At 38.0% G+C, this 12,231-nt stretch overlaps 1 protein-coding gene across 1 annotated transcript; it reads left to right on the top strand.

Annotated features, from left to right (window-relative positions):
* The first annotated feature begins 4,878 nt into the window (after positions 1 to 4,878).
* Positions 4,879 to 5,832, top strand: LOC142848891 (olfactory receptor 2W1-like). The gene has a single exon (XM_075971069.1). The coding sequence runs from the start codon at positions 4,879 to 4,881 to the stop codon at positions 5,830 to 5,832; it is 954 nt and encodes a 317-aa protein (XP_075827184.1).
* The last annotated feature ends 6,399 nt before the right edge of the window (positions 5,833 to 12,231 follow it).

Genomic DNA, 12,231 nt, shown 5'->3' with positions numbered 1-12,231 from the left:
CCTTAAGCTTAGTTAATTCTTATACTAAACGTTAAAGTATTTCCTCTTATAATCCACATATTGAGATAAAGAACAGGGAATTAGACAATTGTCTTAAGTTTATATAACGGATAAGGGAAATCACAGAGACTTAAATCCCAAACTCTTGCCCCACCATTGGTCCATTTAAGATATACATTGTAAAATAGCCATCAAAAGAAAATAGTGTAAGTTGTTTCTTGCTCACTGACGAGAAACGATTCACATGTGGATTATGTGTCACATGGAAATTTATTTGTGTCATTTTATTAAACTGATTTTTGGTGACATGGAATTAAAATTCAAGGATGATAAAATAGCCGATGGTTACAAACTAATTAATAAAAATCTTTAGAAATATGTGTTTAAATAAGCATCCTATGAGGCAACAAAATTAATATTAATGGGCACTGACGTGTTTAATCATCCCTCAAGATCACCAAGACAACTGAATAAAAATATAAATATAGTGAAACTGAGCTTACTGCTTGGGGCTTTGGAGCACACATCTTCCCTTCTAGGAGTGACTTTTCAGATACTTGGGTATCTGAGGCAACTACTGAGTCATGAAAGAAGGAGATATAGATTAAATTGGAAATGCAGTAGCTTATTTAAGTTAATCTGCTCAAAGCAAACTTATTACACTATCATCAATGTGTGGTGTTATGGTAAGATCATTTTATACAGTGGTTTTTTTGCCATAAGCTTGGTTTACAACATATGCATGAAGGGAACACTTTTTATTTGTAATGCATTAATAGCCAAGAAAAATACACATTGTTTACTCCTCTGTCCTTTAGTTTCCCTGCATGCTGTGCAAGTTTTCACCTCTTAGTGCTGTCTTAAGGAAACATCAAGGTGATTGTGCCAGTGTTTCACTATCTGGTGTGTCCACAGCCCCTCAGGGAAGTCAACGGAAGGCTGCGTTTCTCAGCTTTCAGACCATACTGGTGGATTTTGCTCAGCATTTATGCTGGATTTTATGGTTGGTTTTCACATTTCTCTACAATCCAGGCATGTTTCCGTGTTCATCTAGAGGGGAAGGAAGCAGAGTGAGCCCATGACAGCTGCAACCGTGGGCAGAGGCTCTGAAGCAACCTCATGAGGAAGAGCTTCCTCACAGAGATGCTACCTGGAGATGGTGAGACAGCCACAGTCCTGCAGAGGGAACACTACAGCAGTCCTGCGTTCAGCATCCTGGACCCAGCAAGGGAGAGGTAAGACATCGGGGACAGGGGCTTCTTGAGTACAGGGAGGCCAAGCTTATTATTATCCCTGGAAAATAGTTTTCCTTCATTGCCCAGAACATGTGAGAAGTAAAAGAAAAGAGCTTAAATTGTCACAGGGGACTCTTCGAGCTTCTACCCAGAAGTTTAAGATATGTTAAATCTCTGCAGAAAAATTGTTGCCCCTTGTCTATGTTATACAAAAGAAAATGAATTTATTCAGTATTATAAGAGGAGAGCACAAAATTGTATTTTATTTTTTATCTCATACATTTTGACACAGCAGAAGTGAAAACAAGTAATATAGATTAAATTTAAAATGAGAAACCTATATATTTTGTTCTTAAAAAATGGAGTTAGACAAAGATTCAGAATCTTTTTAACCCACCTGATACGGAATATTAAAAGTTGTTTGATGGGGGCTTTTTGTATATTTTACAGGGAGGAAGGATTTTTATTCTTTCCTAAATTAATCTCTGAGTTGTAGTGAAAGTGACATTTATTAAAGAATTAATGGCATGAGATTGCCGTCAATTTTAAAAGAATTTTCATTATTTCTGACAAGTGTTTCAGTCAAAATCAATGTGCACAGACCATTTGTTCCTCTGCTTGGACATTTTGGGCTGTAACACATCTCAGATAATCATTGTTCTTCCTGTGCAGGTTGATCAATAGCAGAATTCAGGCTCAGTTAACTGTGAGAAACTGTTGCCAAAAAAATCTTGAAATGACTCTCTCAAAATAACGTTTCAAGCACTATAGCCAGTTAGTTAAGTGAATGTGCATACTTTTGAATCAGGGCCACAATTTGAAGTAAATATTCTCATAATCCTCATGAAACTATATGAAAGATCACAGCTAAGAAACACAGAGCTTTTGTATTACATCTGTGCAGAGGGGCACACGAGGATCTACATAGAAACAACAGTTTTATATCTAGCTGGGATTCTTCTTAACAGAATATCTTATACATTATGTGTTGAATGGCATGAAAACGCCCAGGAAGTCATCACCACAAGCTTTGTTGCAATGTTATCCATCACCTTTAGAAGCTGATTTCTGCCTCATCTATGCATCCCTATTGGAAGTGTGATACGCACTGTCAAATATCACTCTTGTGTCAATATGGTACAGTAGGGTGCAGCCCTTGTTATATTTTTCTTCAGATGGTAAGTTATCTATGTAACATTGGACAGTAGATGTTGGTCAGCCGCTCACTTGATATACTTGTCGGCAGTTCTTAGACGCTCATGGGTATTGAAGAAAATCTTTGTTGAAATACTATTTAATTGTGCTGAGTTTTTGGAGTACAGATGAATGTTATAAATGATTTTCAGCAAACTGAATAAGTGTTATATATACAAATAATTTTCTCATCAATTACTTCTTATTATCACTTCACTTAAAATAATGTCACAAAATATAAGCCTAAATTTTAATTGAAAAGCAATAGTGGTATGTTACTTTTCTACTATTTTCATAGTGTATTCTTATTTGTTAAAATCATTAGAAAATACATTGAGTGTGTAGTAGATATATTAGATACAAAAGAGAACCAAAGAGATCATATTTTCTTTCTTAAAGTTTTAAGACCAGTGTTTTAGACAATTTCTAATAGTCTTATCCCAAGTTTTACCTGACTATGTACATTTATACCAATTCAGGTAGAAAAGATTTCTGACAAATGCTGTTCTAAGCCACTTGCAATTTTTCCCCTATTTGATCTTTAGCCCATACAATAGGTATTTCTATTGTTCCAAATTCTTTATAAAAAACTGAACTCGGCAGTTTTCTTACCTTTTCTGGTATCACATAGTAAACAATTGGGAGAGTTGTTACATAGACTAAGGATTTATTTTTAAGAGTGAAAATTAGCTTTACTGTGCTTAATAGAGAAGAAATAGTGACAGAAAGAACATTCTTCTCGTTGAAGTATTGTCTAGAAATGAGCAGCCCCCTTAGAGTTTTACAGCTCGGTGTTAAAACTGTGTTACAAGTTCTGTATACAATCGGGCTGCAAAAATAGTATCTATAAAAGAATTGTGAGCATAGTACAGCTCTTCCTGAAGCAGTTTCTCCATCCTACTAGTGAATGCCACAAGACCTATAGGGTAGGGGATGTGTGTAAATATATAACAAAGTAGATTTAACAAACCAGACCAAAGGGCACAGAAATGGATGGTTAGAGCTTGAAATACACAGAATAATTGGTTTCTATCTTCTATTTTGAGGTTTATGCAATCATCAGATTCAAACTGACAAGAGGGCTGTAGAAGTCGCTGATCACAGGGTCATGGAGTACATGTGAAGCCGAGCAAGTAATCCATGCTCAACTGAAGCAACAGAAGCTTCAGCCTCATGACTTTCAGAACACAGGGGATACAGAACCTCGCAGGAAAGAAACCTTTCTTTAAGCAGCAGCAATCACCTTTCCTGGCTTGCCCCAAGGTAGGATTTTGTGCAATTTTCTGTTTCACCCAATCAATGTCTTTCTTCTGGAATTCAAACTCTTAAGCACAATTTCTTTAGCTACATGTTATGTCGGCTCCCTGTAGGATTGGGCATACATAATCAGTAGAAGAGGAAAAAAAATGTGTGAATGTGTTTGAGCATGCGCCTATTAAGTATGCTAAACACTAACAGGTTGTCTCAAAACAAAGATGAGCAACCAGAGAAGAAGAGGAGTTAGGGTTTTAGAGATAAATGACCTTAAAAATGTTTGAAAAAAAGAGAAAACCAACAGTGAATGTGAAAATTGGGATATTAGATAGGCATGCTGAGGCTTATATGGGTAGTAAAGAACACAGGTGTATCAGGGAAGTATTCCAAAATGAGAGTACTTCTAAAATCAGTTGATGCATTGTAAGGAACATGGGTGACAAGACCTTGGTGAGCTTTAGAATTGTGTAAAGGTGTAAAACCAGAATCAAGACATGATGCCACAATGATTTAGAATGTGATGACAGTGGCTGGAATATTTTAAAGTGAGAAATATAATATATATTTATATATTAAAATATATTAGATTTAGGTAGAAGAGAGGCTGAATATATAAAAAGAAAAAGGGGGCCTGGAAAAACTTCTAGATTACTTAAGAATAAACAGGAGGACCAAAGCGTTCTTCGAATGGAAGAAGGAAGATTGAGGTATACTTTTACTTTTAATCTGACATTGACAAACTAGCTAAACTTACACATGACTTCACTGAGCAGGTAAAAGAGTATCTTCCCTACACTTTAACGACTGTCATAAGATACCAAAGAGTTATGTTATTTTTCAACTCTGTCTTTTCCAAACTTCCAAATAAGTGTGTGAAGATTTCAGATCCTGAGATAAGAGTCAACACTTCAAGGTCATCTAGACAAAAAGAAAAATCAAATAATAAATCCATTTGCCATGAAACAATCCTCAACAGATATAAGACAAGTTGACTATAGTAGGCAATATGTATCCATTAATTCCTTCAATTGTAAGCCTAATTGTTGTCTGCAGTTCATTCTGTATTCTACAGCCTACTTTCATCGTCTACACTGACAAACTCTTTCTTGTTTCCTTTGGTCACCCTACCCACTACCTCCCCTCTACCTCCCTCTGCAACTCTTCCTACACTGTAGAATATAAACACTGAAAGGCTATGGACCCAAGAAATTACAGTGCCCTGCATGTTTTTATCCTGCTTGGCTTCTCTGACCACCCTCAACTGGAAATGATCCTCTCTGGAGTTGTCATCTTCTTCTACATTATTACGTTGGTGGGTAACACAGCTATCATTCTTGCATCCCTCCTGGATCCCCATCTCCACACACCAATGTACTTTTTCCTCAGGAATTTGTCTTTCCTGGATTTGTGCTTCACAACCAGCATTGTCCCCCAGATGCTGGTTAACCTGTGGGGACCTGAGAAGACCATCAGCTCTGTGGGTTGTGTGGTTCAGCTCTATGTGTACATGTGGCTAGGCTCTATTGAGTGTCTTCTCTTGGCTGTCATGTCCTATGACCGTTTCACAGCTATCTGCAAGCCATTGCACTATTTTGTAATCATGAATCCACGACTGTGTGTCAAGATGATCGTCATGGTCTGGAGTATCAGTTTGGCCAACTCTGTAGTATTATGCACACTCACCGTGAATTTGCCTCGCTGTGGACACAACCTTCTGGATCATTTCTTGTGTGAGTTGCCAGCCATGGTCAAGATAGCTTGTGTAGACACCACAAAAGTCGAAATGTCTGTTTTTGCCCTAGGCATTGTTATTGTCCTTATGCCCCTCATCCTTATTCTTATTTCCTATGGCTACATAGCCAAAACTGTGCTCAACATGAAGTCAAAGGCAGGCCAAAAAAAAGCAATGAATACCTGTGGATCTCATCTCACTGTGGTCTCTATATTCTACGGAGCTATTATCTACCTGTACTTACAACCAGGTAACAGGGCCTCCAAGGACCAGGGCAAGTTCCTCACCCTCTTTTACACCATCATCACTCCAAGCCTCAACCCCCTCATTTACACCCTAAGGAACAGAGACATGAAAGATGCGCTGAAGAAACTCATGAGGTTTTACCACAGATTCGCAGAAGTAAGGAGAAACTAGGAGTCATGGAAACGTATTAGAGAGGACAAAGCAGTGAAGTAACTTATCTCATTTAGGTTTGAATAAATAATGATCTTTGCTCATAGAGATCAATGACTGAAGTAATTTTTTTATACAGAACTTGCGCGGATGCAAACCACTTGAGCATCAGCAAGCAGATCTTTCAGGTTTCTAACCATTGGCATATTCTCAGGGATTACCTGTCCCTAAGAATCTCTGTTTGCTAATCTGTAAACTTGAATGCATTTTAATTTATTCGGCAGTCCCATGGAAAACTGCTTTGTCTCATTCTAGATTTTCTATGTTAATGCTCACATATTCCAAAACATTGACCCAAATGACTTTATGTGTATTGTATTTTGTACATTAAATAACAATTTACAAATAATTTGATGTATTCATTTGTCTTTCTGTCTGTCTGTCAATATGACTGTCTGTCTCTCTTTATGTCTGTCTGTTTTTGAGTCATGTTTTTATAAAAAAAAATCAAGACTCTCTTGAACTTCTTATATAGCTGAGCATAGCCATGAGCTTTTTCTTCCTCCTGTCTAAATCTGCCAAGTCCTGGGAAACAGGTGTGTGCTACCATGCCCAGTCTCACGGTGCTCTGGATTGAACCCAAGGCTTCATACATGCTAAGTAAGCTCCCTACCAACTCTACCATACCTCCAGGCCTATAAATAATTTTGCCTATTAAATACTCTGTGATATCATCAATCCATTTATTTATGTTTAGCTTAGAAAATGCAGTATGTATGTTCACAATCATCTTAAACCCTACCTAAAGAGTCACTTGTTTACCATTGGTTCAGTTATATTTGGAACTAACATCTTTTGAAATTGCCTAATTTTTTTTTTGAGATTAGTGAATGAAAGTTCACAGACCAAACTGTCTTAAAAGTGACAGACAAAGGGTTGGAGTGATTTCTCAGTGGTTAAGAGCATTGGTTGGTCTTCCAGAGGACCTGAATTTGATTCCCAGCACCCACATGGTGGCTCACAACTGTCTCTATCTCTAGTTCCAAGAGATCAGACACTCTCCTCTGGCTGCCAAGTGTGCCAACCACACATGTGGTACACAACCATTCATTCAGGCAAAACACCAATACACATAAAATAAATTTTTAAAGGTGACAACACTATCTTATTTCTTATTTGTACCCCCATGTGTATGTATGTATGTAACCCCCATGATTATCTTAACTTTAATTAAAAAGTAATATGATAAATTTGATAACAATTAGACTTTTTATTTGTCTATGAAATGTGTTTGAATGTTAACAGGTTACATTTCAGTGCTTGTATGTGATGAAAATTCAAAAGGTAAATAAAATCTTTATTTCTATATATCATGACACTTAGCTTTTATGAAAATAGTATTTTATTTAAGCTTTGATACATTCTGTTACCACATATACATCTCTAAAAACTTACTTTTAGATAATTTAAATAAAAATGAATTAGCAGAAAACCTCAGTGAAATCTAAAACTATCATGATAGTTTTTTCTCTGTTGCTTCATAATTCATGAAATGTGAAGAAGGAAGTCATTGGATAATTACTTACTTAGCCAGTCAGAGAACACTATAACAACTCACATAAAATGCACTTAATACAGAATAAGATATTGTGAATTTCTCTGTCTTCCTCCTCATATCTCTTGGAAAATTGTTTTCAGCATCCCAGAGCACAGCTTGTATGTTCTGAAATGAATGCCACCCAACCCACTATTCCATCTTGTGTTTCCTCTAATATTTGTAAGGCTTATGACTAACGAAGTTCAATAGTATAATAATCACAGTCCTGGAACTGACTCTGTAGACCAGCCTGGCCTTGAACTCAGAGAGATCCGCCTGTGCCAGCTTCTGCCTCCCAAGTGCTGGGATAAAAGGCGTGTGCCACCACCGCCCAGCAGGATCAACACTTTTCAATGCATAAACATTAAAGGAGAAAGTACAGAGGTTAACTTCAAATCCTCACCTACAACTTTATTCTCCAAATCCAATCCCGCAGTCTCCAATTCCCTACCTCTGCAGCAGAACACCTGCTGCAGCCTCAAACCCAGCTCCATCTCTAATGGATCCCACAGATCTTTTCCTCCTGACCTTCCCCCAACTTCTTTCTTTACTCAGCCCCAAACTCCAGCAGGGACACCCTAAGAACCCAATGACAACTTCTGCCAGGGAAGCAGGTAGACTCACTGCAGCTCGTCACTCTTCCTGCATTCCTCCAAGTCCAGTTCTAAGAGACCCAGTCTAATACCTAGACCTCTGGCAGACTTTCTGTGCCTTCTCCTCACTCCCCATTCCCCATTCCCAGAGGACTAAACAGCAGATCCTGGTAGAACAACCAAACAAACAGCTTTCCTCCCTCTTATGAAACCCCGCCACTGCCCTCTAGCCCATCAGCACACCTCAGTCTCAGATCCCAGAAACACATTTTACTTGGTACCCCCAGTTGCCAAACCTATCAAGACCCCCCAGTGGATTTTCCTACAGACAACACACAGCCACCACACTCTCCTAACAACCAGAGAGGAAACAGAAACAAAGGAACAAAACACCTACTCAACAAGGACAACACCAGATATCAGCACCTAGAATTACTGTCTTCCCAATCCAAAATAGCTAGACATCAGTGCAAAAACACAGTAACAGCAAGAACAGTATGTGCTCACTAGGAATCAACAACCCTACCTTGAATGCCCTGAATATTCCAACATTTGAAGCACAAATAAAAGGCCTTAAAACATTCTTTAGGAATATGATAGCATTCTTTAAAGAAGAAACAAACAAAACCCTTAAAGGAATCTATGAAGACACAAAAACATTCAATAGAGACAATGAATAAAACCATAAATGACTTAAAAATATTAATGAAATCAATAAAGAAGACTCAAACAGAGGGAAATCTGGAAAAGAAAATTTAGGAACTTCAAAAGAAACAAGCTGGTTCCTGAACAGTTGGTGGAGGCCAACTTTACCAACAGAATACAAGAGATGGAAGAGTGAACATCTGGCATTGAAGGCACAGTAGAAAAAATAGGTTCATTGGTCAAAAAAGTGTTAAATAAAAAAGACTCCTATCACAAAACTTCCAAAAATTTTTGGGACATCATGAAAAGATCAAATCTAAGAATAATAGAAATAGTGGAAGAAGAAGAAACACAAGTCAAATGCACAGAAAAGTAATTTTTACAAAATTATAGAAGAAAATTTTCCTAACACCTATGGGCAGATCCCTGAAAACCCTCAGGCCAGTCTTTTAAGGGAGCTGGTAGGCAAACTGCAGAGTCTCACCTCTCCATCTATTCCTTCAAGTTCAATCATCCAGTCCCTTGCCCAGATCTCCAGCACATCTTCCCTAAAGAAGGAGATGACTATCAAAGTACAGGAAGCACACAAAACATCAAACAGAGTGGACCAGAAAAAAGTTCCTTCAGCATAATAATAATCAAAACAATAAAGGTACCGAATAAAGAAAATATTAAAAGCTGAAGGGGGACTATAAAGACGGACCTATTAAAATTATATTCGACTTGTATTTTTTAATTTATTTTTGAACATTGGTGTTTTGCCATGGGTGTCAGGTCTACTGGTACTGGAGTTACAGACAGATGTGAGCTGTCATGTGGGTGCTAGCAATTGAACCTGGGTCCTCTGGAAGAGCAATCAATGCTCTTAACTGCTGAGCAGTCTCTTCAGCCCCTACATCTGACTTCTAAATGGAAACTCTAAAAGCCTGAAGAGATTGAACAAATGTTCTTCAGATTCTAAGAGACCATAGATGCCATTCCAGAGTACTAAGTGAAATTTTCAACCACTGTAGATGAGAAAATAATATCACACATGATAAAACCAAATTTAAGCCCTAAAGAAGGTTCTAGAGGATAAACTTCAACGTAAAGAGTTTAACTACATGCAAGAAAATACAGGGAATAAAAATTCCTAGACAAGAAAAGTCAGAACACACACAGGCAAACAAATAAACAACAAAAATTATCTCTCAATATCACTGGTCTCAATTCCCCAACCAAAAGACACAAATTAACAGAGTAGATGCAAAACCAGTAACCATCCTTCTGCTGAATCAAGAAACACATCTTAACAACAAGTCAGGGTAAAGGGTTGAAAAAGATATTTCAAGCAAATGAGCCTAAGAAACTAGCTAGTATCAGTGTTTTAATTCTGACAAAATAGACTTCAGACCAAAACTAAAGAGAAGAGATGGGGAAGGAAAAAGCCATCAAGAGGACGTTTCAGCCTCTATGCCCCAAACACAAGTGCCCAAAGTTTATAAGGAAAAAAAATCCTACATCTTAAATCACATACTGCTCCTCATACACTGATAATGGGAGACTAATACCCTACTATTAGCTATAGACAAGTCGTGCAGAAAACCACTAAATAGGGAACTGTGGGAAATAACTGAAGTTATAAACTAAATGGACCTAACAGATAGTTACAGAACATTTCACGCAAACACAAAAGAATATGCTTTCTACTCTGCACCTTATGGAACTTTGTCCAGAACTGTCCATTGCCTCAAGTCTCAACAGATACAAGAAAATCAAAACAACACAGTGCAAACCCTCTGACCACCACAGATCAAAGCTGGCTATCAGAAACTCATGGAAACTAAACAGTTCTGTAAGCAGAGACTGCTCTTTCATTTCCCAGCCACTCATTCCCAAATAATCACAAAGAAACTATATTAATTACAATACTGTTTGGCCAATTACCTCAGACTTATTATTAACTAACTCTTGTATCTGAAATTAACCCATTTCTATAAATCTATGTTTCACCACAAGGCTGTGACCTACAGGTAGGCATCTTTCTCCTTTGATGGCTACAAGGTGTCTCCCTGACTCTGCTCTCTCTCTCTATCTATCTATCTATCTATCTATCTATCTATCTATCTATCTATCTCTCTCTTTCTCTCTGTATATCTATGTTCAAATTACCCACCTGGATTTACAGTGCTAAGCCATTGGCTGAAATAGCTTTATTCATCAATCAATAAAGCAACACATATACAGAAGGACATCCCACAACATAGTTCTTTATTGAATGAAAAACGAGTCAAGGCAAAAATTAAGATAAAAATCAAAGACTTTCTAGAATTGAATTAAAATGAATATACAACATAGCCAAACTTATGGGACAATAATGAAGGCTGTTCTAAGAGACAAATTTATAACACTAAATGCCTTTGATGGAGGAAGGTCATTGGCTAATAAAGGAACTGCCTTGGCCCATTTCATTGGTTAGAAGATAGGTGGGAGGAGTAGACAGAACAAAACGCTGGGAGGAAGAGGAAGTGAGGTCAGACTCAACAGCTCTCCTCTCCGGAGCAGACATCTCAGAGAGATGCCATGCTTCCCGCTCCAGGGAAGATGCACGCTATGAAGCTCTGACCCAGGATGGACTTAGGCTAGAATCTTCCTGGTAAGACCGGTGCTATACAGATGATAAGAAATGGGCTAGTCCAGGTGCGAGAGTTAGCCTAGAAGAGGCTAGGTAGAAATGAGCCAAAGCAGTGTTTAAATGAATACAGTTTGTGTGTTGTTATTTCGGGCAAAAGCTAGCTGAGCAGGCGGCTGGGGTGTTGGGGACACAGCCCCGCTGCCGCTCCTATTACTACATGCCTTTATTGTTATTTTAACTAGGTAAAGATGTGTTTTGCTTGTTTATGCTGTGGAATGTTACTTTATGTGAAGGTGTGTAGCCTTGTTTCTGCTGCCTTTGTTAACAATGTAAAGATGTGTTACTTTATGCTGCAGTTGTTTAATTATGTAAAGATGTGTTGCATTTGTTTCACCTTGCCTGCCTAAAGCACCTGATTGGTCTACTAAAACGCTTAATGGCCAATAGCAAGGCAGGAGAAATAATAGGTAAGGTGGTTGGGAAGAGAGAATTGCATGAAGGGAAGGAGAGAGGGGAAAAAGAAAGTGGGGAGTGAGTAAAGGAAGGTGGGAGGAAGACATGAGGGATTAGAAGGTTGAGATGGGGGAAGGACAAAGAGAGAGACCAAGGAAAGAAATATCTTGATAAAAGGATGCATTATGGGATTACAGAAAAACGTAACACTAGAAAAATTTCCAGGAATCTACAAGAATAAACCCAATTAAGAATCTAAGCAATAGTGGAGAGGGTACATTAACTGTCATTGACTGTAAACAGATTGATGACTGCCTTAATTGTCATCATAGACACTTACATACTTATATACAGTATCTGATAGAAGCAGATGCAGAGATTCACAGCTAAGCACTGGGCCAAGCTCCTGGAGTCCCATCATAGAGTAGGAGGAGCAATAATATGAGCAAAAGATGAAGACCATGATGTGGATACCCACAAAAACAACTGACCCAAGCTAGTGGAAGCTCATTGACTCT

The sequence above is a fragment of the Microtus pennsylvanicus genome, chromosome 4 (genome assembly GCF_037038515.1).
Source record: "Microtus pennsylvanicus isolate mMicPen1 chromosome 4, mMicPen1.hap1, whole genome shotgun sequence".
Classification (NCBI taxonomy): Eukaryota; Metazoa; Chordata; class Mammalia; order Rodentia; family Cricetidae; genus Microtus; species Microtus pennsylvanicus.
The sequence above is the reverse complement of the archived record's forward strand: the minus strand, read 5'-3'. Positions and strand labels throughout refer to the sequence as shown.

Excerpts from the sequence above, each read along its gene's own strand:
- LOC142848891 (XM_075971069.1), top strand. The coding sequence starts at position 4,879 with ATGGACCCAAGAAATTACAGTGCCCTGCATGTTTTTATCCTGCTTGGC.